This window comes from Ambystoma mexicanum, chromosome 7q (assembly GCF_040938575.1).
Source record: "Ambystoma mexicanum isolate Mex_15411 chromosome 7q, UKY_AmexF1_1, whole genome shotgun sequence".
NCBI lineage: Eukaryota > Metazoa > Chordata > Amphibia > Caudata > Ambystomatidae > Ambystoma > Ambystoma mexicanum.
In genome coordinates this window covers 56,408,570-56,429,102 of record NC_090941.1, presented here as the reverse complement: position 1 = coordinate 56,429,102, position 20,533 = coordinate 56,408,570, and the positions used below count along the sequence as shown (strand labels likewise).

The window sequence follows — 20,533 nt, the reverse complement described above, 5'->3', positions numbered from 1 at the left end:
CTCACTCAAGACCCATCCTGTCACAAGGTCCATCCTCAACCCTATGCCCATGATTGACCTGAGGTACACCCCTGGCCTGAAGCCAATCCATGCCCTGAAGACTGTCCCAGGTCAATTCCAGCTTTGAGGCCCATCTCTGCTCCTAGGACAATTGCCACACCAAGGCACGACACAGCTTTGGAGCCGCCCCCTGCAAACGTCCATCCCTGCCCACTGGACCATTTGCATTTTGAGATCCACACTGCCACCCTGATGCCCACCTTTGTTCTTCCCCATTGCACATCCCTTCATGCCAAAGGGGTGCATGCAATAAAGATATAAAAAGTCACACTAGCGGCCTGCCCATACTTTGAAAACATGAGTACAGTATATTTAGTTTCACAGTAAAAAATGTTATCCCCAGGCTATGCAGGTGTGTTGATGGGGAAGACAGTAAAACCAGAAACATGTCGCCCAGAATACTCTGATGAGTTAGACAAGGCTATCTCAGTGTCAAATCGATTTCCAGCGTTCCAAATACTATCTTTTTAAATTGGTGAAACAGTTTGCAAGGAAAGAAATATCTAAATCTCAGCACAAATCAATTTTAAATGACAGTAATGGGAATAATAACAGTCTCTTCAAGTAGCCTATTGAGCCGAACGCTCACATGAGTCCTGTTATTCTCTTTAATGATTTTTGAAGCTGGTATTCTCCCCTCGCTAGTTCAGGGTAAATGTATGGATGGATGTCATCTTGAGTCTGTAACAGTGTTGTGCATGAGCATTTAAAGGGAGGATGCAAGCCTATGTCTGGAGGCTGTATCTCGCAGAGGCCACTTCCCCACTTGACTAAGACGTGGTAAAAGAAAGAGTGGCAAAAGGAATAAGTGGCGAATACTACCAGCTGGCGGGACTACATACAGGGACGTGGTCACACCGCGATATTTCACAAGGAGCACAACAAATTGTGTTCTCTATCTTACAACCAGGGCTTTAAGTGGGCCGGAGCAGAGCCCTGTCAGGCTCTGAAAATTGTTTTTGAAACGCAGCCCTGTCAGGGCCCCTGGAGGCCCCTGCTAGCCCCAGCCCACCAGGCTGGTAGTAGGCAAGGCTTTTTTGTAAAGCCTGAAGCTCTCACATTTAAGAGAAAGCTTCAGGCTTTAGAAAAAAAGCCTTGTGGTGTCATTGTGTCGCTGACCTCCCTACAGCTCTAATGAAAGGGCTGTCTGGGGTGGGGGGGGGGGTCGGCAAAACAATCAAAAGGAGAGGCTTTTTTTTTAAAGCCTGAAGCTGTTGCATGCAAACAAAGTAAAGCCTAGCTTCCATTGTGTCTCCGACCGCCTGCCTTGCACCCCTTTCATTAGCGATGCAGGGATCATCGCCCTCGGTGCCAAGGTGATGATCCCTGCATCTCCAGTGAAGGGGGTGCATGACAGGGGGCCAGCGGTGCAATTAAAAGAAAAGGAAACACTTGCCTGACCTGAATGGTGCCTGCTATGCCACAGCACCTGCCCTTTTGCAGAATCGAGCCGGGGCTCTTACGAGGGTGTGGCCTAACAGGCAGCCTTCAGATGAGGTAAATGTTGTATCCTAATTGCGGCACTGACCCCCTGCCAGGCCACACCCCGTGAGAGCCCCGGCTCGAGTGTACAGGCCACTTAAACCACTGCTTACAAATGACTAGCTCTGCCTTATGAGTGAATCGCGCCGGTCGCCACTGTGTGTTGGTTGTGTAGCAACGTCACAGACAACCATGTAAAAGCACCTGTTTGGTGTCCTAAAGGCATTTTTCAGCCTCAGTTGTTATGAATTATTCACCACTGACAAGAGGGGCATTACAGTAAATGTGCACGTGTGCATATATTGTTTTCACATGCACAATCACATTAGCACCATTGAACATATACTTCCGTTTTAGTTGCACAATTGCTTATTTGATTCTACATGTGCAAACAGTATTTGCATAGGTGGTAAGGTGATTGTGCCGATGCAAACACATTTGCAAGTGTGTAAATGTGCCATTACAACACCTCAGAGCACAATTTTGGTACATGTATGCACGTGCAGTACCAGTAGCACCAATGCAAACAGATTTGCACTGGATTTCCTTTACCACTAATGCAATTGTGCATTTACAAAATGCATTTCCGCATCCACAAATGTACCGTGATCCAAAACCATTGTGTTATAAACATATACTATCTACTACAAGGGGTCAGCACCCTGCGGCTCTTGACACTTTTTGGACGACAACTCACATAACCTCTCACCACTGGCTTCCATGTCATGGTTTGTGTTTCTGTCTGGACCAGCAAGTCGCCACTAAGTGTCACTCTTCCTCCCTCCTGGCCAAAATCACACTTTCTGCACTGTACCCTATCAGATGTCTTCTGTCTATGATACAGTTGTACTATAAACCTTCGAGATCTCACTGTGTCTCCTAACTTTTGTTCCTCTTCAGTTCACTGTGTTCACAGGGTTTTGTGCTCTCAGACTCTTGCCCCTTGCTTGGCTGACCTCTGTGACCACTCCTTTGCCACTGGCTCTTTCCCACAACCTCTCAAACACTATCTTGTGCACCCTCTCCTAAAACACCATCTATAGACCCTTCATGCCTGGCTAAATTTTGCCCTAACTCTGTCACCCCTTTCTTGGGCAAACTCATGGAGAGGTTGGACATCCCCTAACTAACCCACCACACTGAATCGGCTGGCGGCGTAAACGACCACCATTCTGGCTTCAGAGCATGCAGAGGCACAGAGACTGCTCTCCTGAACACCTGTGAAGACCTATTCTCAAACCTGGACTACAACTCTCCCTCTGTCTGATCATTCCTGATCGTGCTTCTGCCTTTGACATGGTCAATAATTCCATACTCCTAAATCGTCTCTGTGATACCCTATGCATCAATGACTGGGCACTGGCGTGGCTGACCTCCTTCCTTTCAAACTGACCCTCCCAAGTGCAATTGGGCCCTTTCTTTTCCTCCACATCACTTTCTACCTGTGGCATCCTGCAGGGCTTTATCCTATTTGCATGGCTCTTTAACATCTACCTTGCCCCCCTGGGCCACTTGAACTCCACCTTCTCTGCTCACTCCCAGTGTTATGCTGATGACACTCAGCTTTCCTTTAGGCTTCCTTCCTCCACCTCCTCCCCTTTCCCTCTCAAACCTGACTGCCTGACTGCTATTCAGGTGTGGTGCTCTGCTAACCATCTATGCCTTAATGCCAGTACGACAGAGATCCTTCTCATTGGGACAGCTGCTTCCTGTTCCCCCCACCCCACTCTCTGGCCACCCTCCATGGGTCCCCTCCCCTCAGCCTATTGTGAGGCTAAAAATCTTGGGGTAATCTTTGACTCCTCTCTCTCCTTCTCTCCACACATCACAGACCTTGCCAAGAAGGCCCACTTTCAGCTGCACCTCCTCACAGACATTTGCCCTTTCTCACCTTCTTCCAGAAGTTCAATATCTCCAGTGCTCTGGTTCTCCTTAGGCTGGACTACTGCAAAAGCCTCTTTGTCATTCTGCCTCTTTCTTCCCTTCGCCCAATCAACTAATCCAGAATAGGGCTTTGAGACTTATCCTTGGCCTCAAGCCCAGGGACTGCATCTCTCCAGCCCTAAAATCTCTCCACTGGCTCCGGGTGACCGCAAGGATCAGATTCAAGACCCTTTGCATCATCCTCAAAGCTGTCTGGGGCCTGGGACCTCTCTACATCCAGCTTTCTGTCCCTAAACACCTCCCTGTTAGAGCACTTCAGTCTTCTACCTCTAACGCTCTTCAGGTCAGACGCTTCTCTAAGCAGAGAGTGGGAGGGCGAACCCTTTCCTCAGCAGGAGCCTCCCCCTAGAATGACCTCCCTGTCCCCCTCAGACTTGAGCTGGATATTCTTAGGTTACGGAAACCTCTCAAGACTTTCCTTGTCTCCTACTCCTTCCTTCTCCCCCTCCTGTCTAATGTCCTGCTGCTGCAACTGGTGCTTGGTCCCTTATGAGTCTTACAGGGGCCATGCCCTCCATGACCAGTCCCACCCCAGCATCCCTCCCAGCACTTGCCCTCTGGCACCCTTCCCAGACTACCCTGAATCTGGTCCACCCCATCCATCGCACCTTTCCCTTTCCCACTTCCCCTCCACTTGTCCTATGTGGTTCCCCTCAGTACTTGCTCAGCCCCCTGTGCCCCCACTCCCGCACTTCACCCCGTACACCCCTGTCCCCTCCCCAGTCCTGCCCCCTACTTCCATCCTCCCTTGCACTTTTTGTCTCTGCACTTGCACGGTAAAAATGTCACAAGGCCTAGTACGACCCTTACTGTTGGTTTTTCCCTATGCCCCTCAGTCCCCTTTGTCTTATGGCACCTGGAAACACTTGTGTACAGGTGCATACAAATGTCCAATAAATAAAAATGAATAAATATGCAAACTAGAGCTGATGTATGTTGTAGTTCAAAACATCCGCAGAGCGAAAGGTAATAGACCCCTGAACGCGCGATATGATCTCATTTTCCCTGTGCGCAACAGCTGGGTGTAATGGGATGCATTGTTCATCCTGCTTTTTGAAGTTGTAAATTTCAGTAGCCCCACTATTTTAAAACTGAACGGTGCACGTTGCAGAAACTTTTCACGGGTACATGTGCAATTAGCACTAGAGCAAAAATGGAAAAAAAAATAATCTGTCCATGCACTTGTGCACTGGGTTAAAGTTTGCCCTAATGGTAGCTGTTTGCCATGGTGCACACATCTTTTGAAAGAATGTTATTTTTCACCAATACCATTTTTTACCCTGGTGCTGCTTGCACTATAACTTGTGAAAACTCTCTTCATGCCACGTCTCCGTAGAACGCTTTTTAATGAAGAAATCAAACATGGATTTTAGGACTAGAGGCTAAATGAAGATACGTGTGAAATAAAAAGCGATCCGTTTGCCTTTTTTTAAATCAGAGCAATTATTTGATTTTGGTGAATTTTATCGCAAAATCTTTGCTTTAAGGCAGTGACCGTTTTTTAAGTGCTAAATGTATTTGTATGGCACACATCTATTTAATGAACTCTAAATTCACGGAGGAGCTCTCAGCGGGGTCGGACTGGGACAAGAAATAGGCTCGTTCACCCAAAAAAAAGTGGACCACCCCTCGCCTCAAAAAAGTGGCACACCCCTCGCCTCACAACTCTCTTGACCTCTGATGACATCACCGGAAGTGATGTCCTTTGACCCCACCCCAAAGTGACATCTCAGGAAGCGATTAAACACAACCTTTCACCCCTTGACAAAACAGGACGTGCCATCAAATAGCATTGTGTCCTAAGTACACTAAATTACTGTGAATCCAAGCAGACGTCCAAGGCCAAATGATAATATGTCATTGTATAGCACTTACGCTTAAGCTCTTTTTTTATAGAACAAATATGCATACAATATCACCCAACCTGTGTCGGTACTCATTTATCGACCTAAGAAGGATGAAAGGCTTTCTGGAAGAAAAGAAAATGTGAAAAAAATATATATTTTTGTTCAACTTTGTATTCTTCCAAACCTGCCCAGACATGGCCAGAAACCGGCCCCCACTCCTCAGGGACGATGTAGCCAGGATTTGTTGACTTTATTTCAACTCTCGACTAGAATTTAAAGGACTGAGAGTTGTCTTTCAGTCCAAACTCAAGGTCAGCAGAGCTAACCTCCTGTCATAGGCGTGTCCAGGGAGTGGCCTGGGGTGGCACGTGCTATCCCTGGCATCTGATTGGCCACCCCAGGTGACAGACACCCCATTATCCTATGTTTGTGTGTGTGCGCGCATGCACGCTCATACTTCATGCCACCCCTGCATAACTCAGTGCCCACTCCGGCCACCCCAGTTAAAAGAGTCTGGACACCCCACGACCTCCTGTCCCTTTACATTGTCAGTCACATGCTTTATTTAAGGTACGCCGTCCCATATGAATTCAAATTTGTTTAAAATAGAGCTTGATAATACTTCATGGCTATTGGAAGGACCAGTTGTCGGTCCCTGTATTAGCCATGTAAGTGGTGTTTTTTAATTGCATCGTATGTATGCAGCTGATTTATACAGCACAGGTGTCTAAAACCTGTGTCTCTCCAGATGTTTTCGACCCGCATTACTCCCTAACCATTGGTTTTATTGGTTAGGGATGATGGTAGTTGCGGTCCAAAATATCTGCAGAGCCAAAGATTGGAGACCCCTGATATATTGCAGACCTAGCCAAAAAACGATGGAGCAGTCTACAATTAAGGGGGGCGGCTGTCCTGTAGATCCCAATCTTGATATTGGACAAGTATTTCTGACATACATAAATACTTGTATTTGATCCTCCAGTGGGTATTTGCATAGCTCTATACATTACCACACATTTAACCTGCCTAGAGATATGGGGCCACCTATAGATGCACAGGATATATATATTTTTGTAGAATGTACATATTTATTGGCATTTTGTGACACAACAACACAAGACACTTAGGGCCTGATTCATGGAATATTTTGCACTGTGCAAAGTACCTTTCACTGGTGCAAAGTGACTTTGCGCTGCCAACAAACACCCTGATTCATGGAATGGTGCAAAGTGTCTTGTGACTTGCACTGCCAACAAACACCCTGATTCATGGAACGGTGCAAAGTGTCTTGTGACTTGCACTGCTAACAAACACCCTGATTCATGCAATGGTGCAAAGTGTCTTGTGATTTGCACTGCCAGCAAACACCCTGATTCATGGAACAGTGCAAAGTGTCTTTTTGCCATGCAAAGTCACTTTGCACTGCAAAATATACTATGTACTGCTTTGCACTGTTCCATGAATCAGGGTGTTTGTGGGCAGTGCAAAGTCACTTTGCACCAGTGAAAAGTACTTTGCATCGTGCAAAATTTCCCATGAATCAGGCTCTAGAAGTCACTAGAAGTAGTTTCTGAATGACAAGTTGTGGAGAGAGGGAAACTAGGGGGGCATCGTTGGCATATATGTTTGATACAACTTGCCAAACTTGGAAACAAACGTTCAACCACATTGAAACGGCTAGAGAATACAGGTTCTTCTAACAACCAGAACTAAACGCACTAAATATAAATGAAAATAGATTTGGGAAATGCTACTCTTATGGTGGACTGGGAACCAAAACTGTCCCTAAACAAATTGTTCAAAGTGGGGCCATACCATAAGGTGTGAGTAAACATAGGAAGTGAGCCCAACACTGCCAAGGAGAGTTTGAAGGTTCTAACCCAAGAAGAGTGGAAAGCAAATGCCAACATCGTGAATTATAAAGCACAGGGATTGAAACTGATATAGCATAACAAAAACCTCAACTATAACATCTGTTAAGAGTAGGGAAAAACAACCTAAAGGCTTTATAATATATTCACTCCAAAGGATTATGGGGGATGAGGAAAGTGGGAAAGAAGAGGGCAAGAGTGACTGGGGAGATGGTACGAGGAGCAGAAAGTCAAGCGGCATCCATCTTAGTTTGTCTTAAGACTTTGCAGAAGCCGCTTCGAGGTGCTAAAGGGGAAGTGAGCAAAGTGGGTTGGAGGGATCGTGTACCGGCATTTATAATGATTACGTTATGGGCAAATAGTTCATAGGCATTCCTGGTTAATGCCAATAAATGACAGATTCTAAGTGACTGTCTTATAGTGCAGGTCAAGTAATTTTCAAGCAAACATATCTGCTGTAAACTATTTCCAAAGTTGCAGTAGGTGACAACAGAGAAGGACGATGATGACTTTGAGTAACCATGGCATTATTGCGTAATAGTCAATTTGTGTGAGCAAGTAAACACTATTTGACAATGGAGCAGATTTTTCAGCACAAGTCTGGCCTGTTGGACTTCTGGATGGGAAGCTTTCCAGTGCCTTCAAATAGACACTTCTCCTTCATGAGGAGCGGGGGTCCAAAGTCTGCCTGCTATTAAGTTCAGCCGCTGCAAAAGCAGAGTGATGGGTTTCAGTGGCAGCACCAGGAAGGGTTGGGGGGGGGCAGCTGCACCCCTTGGGTCCCCCCTGGTACCCAGTGCGCCCCCATCACTAAAAGCTGCCGCCGCTACTGATTGATTTCAAGTCCTGTATTTATGATCCCGTTAAGCATGCACCCCACACTTGGACTCGTTGTCCTATGGGTTCCCATCCCATAATGATTTGCTGGCACATTGGCCCGCCCTACACTGGGGCCATGTACTGCAAGTGGGAAAAGGCGCCATGTTCCCATGGGGTTCCCGAGTAGGGCTTTCTAGTATGGGGATAGGTATGAGTAACCAGGTGGATCTGCCCGTTTCGCCAGATCCGTCTCAGACCAAAGTCCCCTAGTGTCCCTTCCTCCCATGCTGAGAGCTCCCCACCCCACATCAGGGAGGCCAGCAGGAACATGTAGTAGCATACAGTTCTCATTTCTGACACCATGCATGCTGCAGTTTTTCTCTTCTAACCAAAAAATGCCCTAGCGATAGCTCATTGGTCTTTATATGTTTGTTTGCATTTTCCTTTGCAATTTCCCCCCACAATGTCCTCTTGAACAGGGGCTCTGCACTGTCTGCACAGTGTGTGGCAGAGCGAGTGTGAAGGAGATCACAGAGTGCTCAGACCATGATGCACCGATACGTTTACGCACGGAAATGTGATTATGTTTTCATGAAACCAGAATGTCTCTGGTGTTGCCAGCTGTGTGTCTGGGTAGGTGATGTACTAGGCGAGGTGATAGGAGGTGAGTGTAGCTTGATCACTGCTCAGTAAGGGGTTGATGTCTGGATGGGAACTTCTTGGGTTAGAATCACAATGGTAGATGATAGTGCAGGGGAGCTGTGGTTTTTAGGAGTAAATGTCAGACCTTCAATTGGTGGGTGTTGGGATTGCGCGTTGGGAGTTGGTAAAAACACAGAAAAAATGTGCGGTGTGGGTGTGATGGAGGCGTGGAACTAAGAGTGCCTCAGAGGACGTGCATGTGGGTAAGTGGGTCTGTTAGGCGTTGGGAAGGCTGTAAATGATAGCAATACCACCACCTTCTTTGTGTGGGTGGTCTCTCTGGTGGATGAGGTAGTGTGGGCGGGGCATATCTTGGATGATATGTGTGTGGCAGTGTTTCAGCTATGTCTCTGTGAAAAAGAGCATGTCAGAAGTGTGTGTGATGAGGAAGTGATTATTGATTTAGTGAGTATGTGGAGTTACAGAGTGGGAGTTGAGGAGAATGCTATGTAAAATGTTGTGTCGGTGGAATTGGGTTTTGCAGTTTTTGTTGAGTTCATTTTTTTTTCTTTTGTATTCTTCGTATGTGTCATTTTTGTGGCATCCATGGGCAAAAACTGACTAATAGGATGCAGAAAACGATGTTTAAAAGGATGTTTACTCCTGCACGTAGCTCGCTCTGCCCACTGCCCTGAATGCTGTGGTGACTGGACACCCAAAGGAAATTTCATAAATGGGCCACAAGTAATTAACAGGAAAATGTCTAATTCCTCTGAAAGCTATAAATAATATAAATCATGATATTTTACTCTTGTGCCTCACAGAAATCTCCCCCCAGGGACTCCACTAGCTTTTCTCCTAGGTATTCCTTTTTCATACTATAGAGATAGCCTTCATTAGTAAGTCATGATCCATCACCTTGAAAGCTATGACCATTGTCCATCACTGTATATTTGGATTGTCCGCTATCTATTTAAAAGAACAAATAACCGCATATGAACCAGGTCACTCCCTAAGATCCAAGGCCCAGGGGCTGTTGACAATCATTCACTCCAAAAAAGCCAATGGACTCGGGCGGGCCTTTCCCACAAAAGCGGCATCTAAGTGGAATGAATTCCCAAACTTCCTTAGACTAGAATCAAACTATTTTTCAGGAAGAAATTGAAAACACTGTTGTTTAAATGAACGACCCATCGAGTGACAAAAATCAGGTAAAGTCATATACTCAGGTCGCATTTCTGTTCTGTTGTCCCGTTACTATTTGTCTGTCCATGTCTTCTTGTAGCGCGCCCTGATGCCTGTGGGATCGGGTGCTATAGAAATAAATAAATAATAAATAAAAAAATCACAGGATAATTGCCCTCCTTGCCGGGCTGCACCTATAGGTAGTTCCAAATTGAGCTCCAGATCTTGGTCGGCGGCCACCTCTTTTTGCCTGCACTCAATGGATGCACATCATGCCAGCACCTGGACATTGGGAGAGCGTGGCAGTGCCACCCATCTCCTCTTTTCAAGAAACAAAAAGAACTCTAGGCGCCCCAGCTGCTGTATAGTATAGGGAGTTCTGTGTGTATGTTTTGCATCACCTTGGTGCGTCAATACAGAAAACACAAATCACTCACACAAAAGAGGCCCATAGTGCAGCGTCCCACCAGGCAATCCCCGGACCTCTCTCTAGGCCAGTCTACCTATTTCTACGGTGTTCATGCTAGTACATCATGGACGAAACTTGTTTTTTAAATTGTTTTAGATGTGAGCCTTTAAAATCACTTGTGTACACAATTGTATCTCCACCCTCAGCTACCCTCACCCAAAATGCTGTAAATTATGCCCAGTGGTGCTTCACCGTTTCCACTTGTTGAGAACCACCAGTGAGCAGGGAAGAGAACAGAAGACGAACACCAGGGATATTGTGTTCAGAGACGTTTAGAGTGCTTTATGTTGTATTTTAGGTCATCTGTGTGTGCAGCACACAAGGGATGATATCGGCTGGGTGAGGTCAAAAGAGAGCCCGATGAAGCGCCAGGTCTTAGCCCGCTTTAACCTTTTTTTCCTCCATCTAGTCCACCTCACCCGTCACTGTGTGCCATTAGTCCCCATGAACAACAACACAAAACGAGGTCTAGTGTGTCAGTGATCCTTCATAACGGCAGTTGCGGCTCTTCCTGTGTCGCCGAGTGGCTGCAGCCATCAGAGCACCCAGTGGCGCATCTACACGAGTGCAATCCTCAAGCTTTTATTGAACTCTTTGCCAGAACCTTCTGGAAAATGTACCAAAGGAATGACCTTCATTTGTATAGGAAATGTTGTACTACAACGTAAGACGTGTGACATGCAACGTTTTTTCTTTGCTTACGAACCAGTCTGCTTCATCCACATCTTCTTTTCCTTTCTCACAGGAAACCATCAAGGACAATTCCCTCCTTTTCATGCCAAATGTTCTGAAGGTGTACCTGGAAAATGGACAAACCAAATCCTTCCGTTTTGATAGCAGCACGTCGATCAAGGTAGGTCCACCTTCCCTATTCTTTGTTGTGATGCAGGACACCGAGCTTACTGTTGAAGAATTGTGAAAGGCCTCTACCAAACACTGCTCTTCATAACAAAGGCAGTCTTCGCCATCTTGTGCTTTTACGCCTGGATTCGCTCAATGAATGTTTAGAAAGTAATGAGGTTCTGCTCTGTTTTAAATGCCATTAAAAGACATTATGCCCGGTCGATGAGGCAAAAAGAGGAGAGGAGGGCTGAACATTTTAATGTGCATGCAACTTAATTAAAATTGTGTGGCAGTCGCTAAGACATTTCAACATGCTGGCCAGTGTCAGCATGATTTGTCAGCATAGTCAGATGCTTAGAAGATTAAGACGTTGGTCGCTAATTGAATATGATCTTTCATGCCCTCTAATGAGACCAGAATTGGATGCTGTGAGGGGTCAGCCTGAGGTTAATTGATGCACTGAAATACATTGTCACAGCCGGCATTTCAATTAACATATGTATCTGCATTATTATGACGCATCTGATAGGGGTACAAAGCAACATTGATACTGACTTTGTGAGACTTCTTGACTTAAATCTAGGTTATTTGAATTCAGTCTGCAACTTTTCGTCAATGTGAGTTGCCATTCATTTTAAGGACCATATTGGCAGTGCTTATAGAAGTGTGATCCCAGCAGGGACCAAGAATCTTGGTGTCAAATGTATGCGCGTCTTCCATTTGGACCTTTTCTGAAACTCTCAAGCTGCATCTAATTGTTTAAGAATTAATGATGTGTCCTCTTATTGAACAAGTCGTTTGGTAGGTTGGTTTTCCAACGTGTGTTCCTATATATTAGCCAGCTCCTTCCATAGCAATTGGAGGTCTTTTATTTTTGTAATGTGACTAACAGTTCGTCTTCCACCTCTCTCATTCCTGATTGTCTGTCTGCTATCCAGGCATGGTGCGTGGCTAATGACCTCTGTCTTAATGCTAGTAAGACAGAGATCCTTGCTATCAGGACTCCTGTCTCCTGTTTCCCTCCAACCCTGTATCTGCCCTCCTTGGGCCCTCTACCTTCACCATTCCCGTGAGGCCAAAAACCTCAGAGTCACCTTTGATTCCCCTCTCTCCTTCACCCCTCACATCCTGGAACTTGCCAAGAAGGCCCATTTCCAGCTTCACCTCCTTAGAGGCATGCGCCCTTTCCTCACCTTTCCCCAGAAGCTCAAGGTTTCTAGAGCTCTGGTCCTCTCTAGGCTGGACTACTGCAACAGCCTCTTCCCCAATCTCCCCCTTTGCTCCCTACGCCCCCTTTAGCTAATCCAGAATAGAGCTGCAAGACTTATCCTTGGCCTCAAGCCAAGGGATCATATCTCTCCAGCCCTAAAACCTCTCCACAGGCTCCCGGTGGCCGCAAGGATCAAATGTAAGACCCTCTGCATCATCGACAAGGCTTTCTGGAGCTTGGGTCCACACTATCTCCAACTCTCACTCCCTGAATACATCCCTGCTAGAGCCCTTTGCTCCTCTAACTCCAACTCTCTGATTGTTAAACGCTTCTCTAAATAGAGAGTGGGGCGGCAGATCGCTCTCTTCGGCCGCTGCCTCTCTCTGGAGCACCCTCCCTGCCCCTCTCAGACTGAAGCCAGACGTCCTTAAATTCTAGAAACTTTTCAAAACTCTGCTTTTCTCTACCTCTTTCACTCTTTCCCTTCCCTGCTGACCACCCCTCTGCCACTGAGACTGGCGGCCTGGTACATTCATGAATCACACAGGTTTCCAGGCCCTCTGCCCAGTCAATATCAGTACCCTCCCCCTCAGCACTGCTCCCGTGGGCACCCTGCATGGGCGGCTGTGCATCCCACTCGTTGGGATGCTTCCGACCCAGCACTTAGCCAGTGGACTCCTTCCATGCACCCCTGCACTTCCCTCCCTGGCTCCCCAGCACTTGCCCATCCGTCATCCTCCCCCCCTTTACCTTCTGCACTTCTCTTCACTACACTTGCACGTTCAAATGCCACAAGGCCTAATAGGACCACATTTGTATACTTACTGTTCTTTTGCAATGTATTTACTGCCCTTGTTGCCTCCCCATTTGCCTTGTGGCGCTTGGAAACACTTTTTTTTGTATCAACGCCTAACAAATGATCAATAAATACAAAAATAAACAAATAAAATTAGTACATAGTATTAATGGCTCATTGGTCAGTTCTGGTACAGTGGTCATGCATGATCTGCACCCCAGTTTGTTTTCTCTGATTTCCCGTCGAACACAGGATAACTATTTAGAAACGCCATGTGACCCATCATGCTTACTGCTTCAAGGAGCTTTAATATATCTCCGACAGCCTTATTCATCATAAGTCCAAAGATCTCTCATATCTCAATTGGGCAACATGACTCAAATCCCAGCACCATAAAAATGAGTTGTAGGAAAATTAGACGTGCTGCCAGGGAACCTCTACTCTGGAAAAGCTTGCCCCATCCATTTGTCAGGGATCCCCATCCCCAGAACCACGAATGCATTTTGCAGGCAATTGAGAATGGCAAAGCAGTATTCGGCGCACATGCATTTTGAAGTCAGGGAAAATGGCCAACACATGTGTTTGAAGGCAGAAGATAATGCCAAGCCGGTGTTGGGCACCTTGGGCACCCTTGTGTTTTGTGGTGTCACAGGGGTCTCAAAGAGCCCTCCAACTAACAGAGATGGTTGAAGGGGTTTCTTTTGTATATTTAGGTGGGTGCTTGAGCCGTCCCTCACTCTCTCAACTTGATTAAGGGCTTTCGACCCCAACCCAGCCATGCTTATCCCTCCAAGTTACTATCTAGAGTGTATTGACCCCCACTGTCTAATTGTTGACTGACTTTCATTGAGGGCCTAATGGCAATCACTTTATCTATGCTCCCTCCAGGACTTTGTAAACTCATTCTAATTTAGCCACGTTATTAGCTCTAAAGAAGTTGCTAGGATTTGCCTCCCTGACACTCTATCCTGACTCATCCCCCATCCTCTGATGCCCCCATGGTCCTCTCCCTGTCTCCTCGCTCGACCCCTCCATCCAAATCCACCCAACTTCACTCATCCCTCTTCGCACTTCTTTCTCATCTGTCCCCCATGTCTCTCTCTTTGCTTCTACCATGTTCCTACATCCTTTGGTGTTTCTCCCTCCTTCTTCCTCTCCACAACACTAATCCATCCTCAACATTACTTCTCTCTCCTCCACACTACTGCTCCCTCCTCCACACTACTACACACTCCCCCACACTAGTGTCAATGCACCCACACTACTACTCCATCAAACTACTACTCCACCCAACCTCCTACCCAATCACCCTCCTTTCACTCTCACACTCAATTTCCACTCACTTTCTACACTCTTCTCTCTCTCTTGCCTTCCATGTCCATTCACCAGACATTACCACTTTCTCTCACCAACCAAATACCTCACCTCTTCTCTAACGTGCCTAAATGCTCCAATCCACAGCCCTATCTCCTGCTGGTTTCTTGGTTTGTCTCCTACTCCTCCTCCAAACTCACTCATATAACCAACACGTGCCTCTTTCCTGTTGCTGTTCTTATCTTCCCTCTCCTTCTCCTATTCGATCTCTCTCCCTGACAAATCTCCTTCTGCCTTCCCCTCCCGGAAGGTGTTACAATGGTAAGCTTTTAGAAAAGGGTGTTTGAGTTCTGCCCCTTTTCTTTGCACGGGGCCGCCACATCGCAATTTCCCTGGTGAATGTTGGAGAACTCAATTCAGGGTTAAGCCGTTCGGCAGCGCAATAATGCAACTCTTTCAGAGAGTCCTTTTCCTCTGTGCCTAGGACATTGTACATGCTGCTGACGCTTGGAGGTGCAATGTGTTCTCTGCAGCTGTGCAGCTCTCCTGGCTCTCTGCTCACCAGTTCTCTCGCTCTTTCTGCCAATGCAAATTCTTGGGGGTGATCTGCCCCGGGTCTCTAGTTCCAGAGAATGACTGCAATGAAAAGACAAGAATGACAAGCAGGTGTTGATAGAAGTATGGGGTGATGTCAGATGGTACTGCTCCAATAGAAACAGGCACTAAGGGAGTTGACAAGAATGGAGGACATCTCAGCTTCCACCATCCTCCTGTATTTTAGAACGGGCTCTGGCTTCCACCCTGGTAGGGTTCCCACCCCAGCTTGAGAGGGGTTCCTATCCCCTTATGACAAGGTCTGATTACTGACCTTGTTACAGTAGACAGAGGTGAATGACACGTATGTGTTAGGTACAAGTGGGCTTTGTGGTCAGGGAAGAATGCCAAATACGGGAGAACAATTAATAGGGTTTGTAGGTTGAGAAGAACATCAAGGCAGCGTTTGGCCCACCAGTATTCCATAGGGGAGAACAGCAAAGGAGTGAGAACCACACATGCATTTTATAGGCATAGGGAAGGCAGTGAGAACCATATGCATTTTGTAAATGGAGAATGACAAGGCAATGTTAGGCACTTGCGGATTATGATGTAGGCGGAGGATAATGCACACATCCCTTCTTTAAGGGGGAAATGCCTAAAGCAGCGAGATCCACATGTTCCTTTTATTGGCCAAGAGAGTGGGCCTCATTACACGGAAGGCGGTAAGGGTTAACGGTCACCGGTAATGGTACCGGTGACCGTTAACTCTTACCGCCATACTACGAGGTCCCTTTGAGGGTTGGTACTTTAACGCCTGCTTTTTAGCAGGCGTTAAAAACCAACCCGCAAAGGGATCAGGGAGCTAATTACGGTAGCACAATTTGCGGTACCGTAATTAGCTCCTTCCCCATTCCCATTGAGCCCTATGGGGCAAAAATGGGAATGGGGAAGGGCAATGGGGGAAGGGGGAATTTCTGCCCTGCCAACCTTGGAATAGGGCGGTAATTCTCCTTTCCTCCAAGGCAGTGCCGGTATTTTACCGGCATGGACCAAGGTGCTAATAGCACCTTGGTCCACCGCCTACCGTGTAATGAGGCCCATGCAATTGTGCTTTTGTGGGCTGGGAGAATATGTGTGTTGAAGAGAGATGAACATATCAAGTCAGTTTGAACCTCACGTGCATTTTGCAAGTAAAGCTGAATGCCAAGGAAGTGTGCGGCACATGTGCATTTTGTAAGCGGTGGGAACGGCAGACAGTGAGCACCGCATTTTTTTTAGGCAGAGGAGAACATGCAGGCTGCAATATCCACACATGCATTTTGTAAGCAGTCAGGACTGCCAAGCCAGTGAGAACGCCACATGTTTTGAATGTGGAGGAGAATGCAAAGGCAGTGAGAACGCCATGTGCCTTTTGAAGGTGTAAGAAAATAAATGCCAGGGATGTGTAAGTCACATGTGATTTCTGTAGGTGGGAGTAGGAACGCCAAAGCAAAGAAAAGCGCATGTGCATTTATTAGGCAGAAGAGAACGCAAAGGCAGTCTTAGGCACAGGCAACACCAAAGCTATACGAGCCACACAATGATTTGTAGGCAGAGGAGAATGTCAAGGGTGTCTAGACACACATGTTTTGAAGATGTAACAGAACTACCAAGCAGAGAGAACCACGCGCGTGTTTTGTGGGCAGGTGGGAAGAACGCCAAGGCAAGGTTACACACACGTGCCTAATTTAGAAAGGGAAAACACCAAAGCAAGGAGAACAACACATGTCTCTAGGAGGCAGAGAACACCAAGGAAGTGTTAGATAAATCTGTGTTTTCTAAACAGAGAAGAATGACAAAGCTGGGAGATCAGAAAGTGGGGGTTGAATGGTATCAGGTAATATTATCCCCAACAATAATATCGCCCTATATATAGATGGTCGTGGGGTAAGGCCTTAGGCGATATTATTAGTGGGGATAATTTAATGGGTTATTGGGGCTGGGGGTTGTGGGGAGTCTCCCGCTACATTAAAAAAACATTTAAAAAATGATGGGGATTGCGGGGGTGTCAAGAAGAAGGGATGTTGATCCCGAAACGCATCAGCCTTTCTATCTGAACTGTTTATGTACATTATCGATACTTTAGAAAACAGCATTGTTTTTTTTATTTTATTTGTTTTCTGCATCAAAAGAACAAATAAAAAACAATTTGTTATATTTATTAAACCATTCTGTTTTAACTAATCGAATGACTAATCTGTTGCTTGCTCATATACCTGCTTTACTAAAGATTATCAATTTACATGTTGCAAAAAGATTTTTTTCTTAACCATCTGATGATGGAATGGTAATAGTGTGCAGGGGACGGGAGGGCTCCTCCCTTTGGATCCTCTTTTATTTCACTACATATAGGTATCTGTGGTCCTGTGCCAGGGTCACATTTCCTCCCCCGCACCTTAAAAGAATATTGAATAACTTTATACACCTTTTTAACAATACAAATCATAAGTGGAGTGCACCTACAAACCCTCTGCACAGATTGCGGGGGTGTCCCCCGCAGGCTCCATGGCTTATTATCACCGCAAAAATATGGCTTTTTTTTGTGTGCCGATATTTTTGCGGGTATATTTACACATGGGACTGTTTGAAGGCAGAGGAGAACATCGGTTCTATGATGTTTCATCGGGAAAATGTGTTTGAGGCCCATTTGCTGAAATGTATTTTTCTTATTTACACATTTCACCTAAACAAAAGCAGGGGGACCCCTGCAACCTCCCAACATCCCACCCACCTTATTTAATAGCTAAACCTTATCCTAATGTAGTTTTGCCTCAAAATGTGTGAAATAAAACTCAAGCAAATGGGCCCTGAACAAATGGGCCTGCAAACAAATTTGCTAGTACCGAGCAGATCAAGGCAGTATTGGTACGCCTGCATTTCGTAGACTTGAAAGAACGCCAAAGGAGGGAGATACATACATGCATTTTGTAGATGTAAGAGAATTCTGCGGCATTGAAAACCCATGTGAACTGTAGAAACCGATACATGACAAGGTTGAGTTAGGCACACATACCTTATGTAGGAAGATGAGAATGCTGAAGCAGTGTAGGCACATATACCTTTTGTGAGCAGGGAGACCACCATATCATTTTGTTGGCAGAGAAGATGTCCAAGGCAGTTTTAGGCAGGTTTGCATTTGTAGGCAGGGAGTAATCCAATGCAGAGGAATTCAAAACTGTGTGTTTTAGGTGGTGAAAATGTCAAGGCACTGTGAACCCCACATGCAGCATGTAAGCAGAGGAGAATGGCAAGCAGTGTTATGTAAGGTGTGACAGGGCCAGTACTTGAGCCTTTGTCAAGTGGGGACAGGGGGTCCTCCCAAAGGACTGGAGAGGAAAAAGTCCAGATCAATCCAGACCCTAAGTAAGACAGTGACCAGTGAGAGGGACCGACTTCCTCTTCCCACTCACAGGTCTGAGCATCAGGCCTTCAACATGATGCTTTCCAGTGTGTTCTTGCTTCTCCTAGTGACATTACACCCCAATGGGAAAAACAGCCAGATGCATTCCGAAGGAGAATAAGGATTTCACACTGTGCACCAGTTGCCAGGAGACTGGGACCTGACTAATGGGAATCATGACCCCATAAATCGTCCATCCTCCAGCGCAGTAAAGAGACTGGCAGGGGGAGAGGAGAACCACAGTGCCACCAGTATGTGGCAGACTGGAAAGCCCAGTGCTGCCGTATAGTTGTGGCGAGCACCTCAAGCCACTGCCAAAATCCCTAGACCACCAGGTATTTCAACCTTCCCCAACAATGGAACTTACCTTTGGGGCTCAAGGAGAAAAGTCCCAGACACAAAGTCAAACTTTCAGTCTTCCGGTCCACTCCTGCTGTTCCACAGCGGGCACGCACAAGAAACTTGGGCAGGAAGTAGCCCTCTATTTGTACTCTTGGCTGCATACAACCCAGCTAGGGCAGACTGTCCCAGTCTGCCTAGGGACAGAGTGCCAACCAAGAGAGGGGAGGTCTATGTAAGTAGACAACAGGAAGTGGGATTTGGTTATTCAGACGAGGATGCAGATGACACAGAGACCAGCAGCAGGGAGGAAACAGAGGTGGAGTGCGGAAGTGATTTCTAGAAAAGGTGAGGTATTGACTAGTGAGTGAAAGTGGTACTGCAGTGCGAGTGTGCTTAGTAGTGTGGCAAGTGGGATTAGGAGAACCAGTGCAAGTAGTGACTGTGAAGTGGTACTGAGTGAAAGGAATGTGTCTCAGTAGTGGTGTGGAGGAGAGTGTAGTGGTTTGGCGGAGGAAGTAGTAGTGAGGAGGAGGAAGTAGCAGGAGGAGACAGGAGTAGTAGAGGGGTGGATAGGGTAGTAGTGGAGTAGAATAGAACAGTGACATCAGAGAATAGGTAGTAACATAAAGGCGAGTGAGACATTAAAGTCACAGGAAGTGGAGGGAGGAGTGAGTAGAGAGTGCGTTCAAAGGAGAAGAAGAGAAGAGTGGTCAGGGGGAGGAAAATGTGAGCATAAATGGAAAAGACAGAATCAAGCAGGGTGTCTGTAAGGGACACTTCCCAATATCCCTTTAGAAAACTAACAACAAACAACTGCATTGTGTGGGGCAAAGGTCTGCAACCTTTGGCTCTCCAGACATTTCAGACTACAACTCTCATCAGCCCTAAAGAGCATAGTCAATGGGGATGGATCATGGGAGTCATAGTCCGAAACAGCTCAAGAGATGCAAGTTACCAATCCCTGCAGTAGGGACAGTAAGGAAGTCCCTGTGGAGTTTAATGAGAAAAGCACATCACCTCTAGTTGAAAGCAGAAATAGGAGGATGGTCTTGGGAGGATAGCTCAGGGGCAATGCACTCTTCTTGGAAGCAAGACGACGCAGAGCACCACACATTCGATCCCCGGGTCTGCGCTTAGAAACCTCTGGGTATTAAGTGCGTTATAAATAAGGAATTACAATTACAATTTCAGGACAGAAGGAGTCAATCTTCTGTATCTACTAACCTGTAGTCAGGGACTTGCATCTGTCAACAGTAAATTATGTTTGGAAGAAGGAAAAGAATGAAACAGAAGCTGTGCGCCCAATAAATGATGCAGAAGAGGAGACGAGATGACATCACCTAAGCAACAGAGAGATCAATCCATAGATGTCAAAGAAGAGAGGATTACTGAAAACCCCCCACCTCTCCGTTTCTTGGAAACCTATGACAATGAAGCAAATGACAAAGATTATGCCCCTCACTTGACTCAATTGTGACTTACATATTTTCTCCATGGATACCATAGATAGCAAAGGAGACCACGAGAAAGAACAATTGTGTGCAGGCATTGATCAACCCATTACATTGTTACGTGCAGGCACTATCCGCAGGAATCAAGCTTCACACAAAACCCCGTTTTCCAGTAGAAAGTATTTTCCAAATAAATATGTCTAACAAATGTATAAGAATATACTTGCTAAAGGTAGTTTAACTTTGCAGTCAATCCCATCGGAAGAAAAAACAACATCTATG

General features: G+C 46.2%; 1 protein-coding gene across 5 annotated transcripts in view; it reads left to right on the top strand.

Moving 5' to 3' along the window:
• The window catches only part of FRMPD4 (FERM and PDZ domain containing 4), a 1,539,383-nt gene that overhangs the window by 1,180,560 nt on the left and 338,290 nt on the right, over positions 1 to 20,533 (top strand). For all 5 annotated transcript variants that reach the window (XM_069639729.1, XM_069639730.1, XM_069639731.1 and 2 more), the window contains one exon: positions 11,065 to 11,172. In XM_069639729.1, the coding sequence (XP_069495830.1) occupies positions 11,065 to 11,172 (108 nt within the window). The remainder of the gene's footprint in view (positions 1 to 11,064; positions 11,173 to 20,533) is intronic.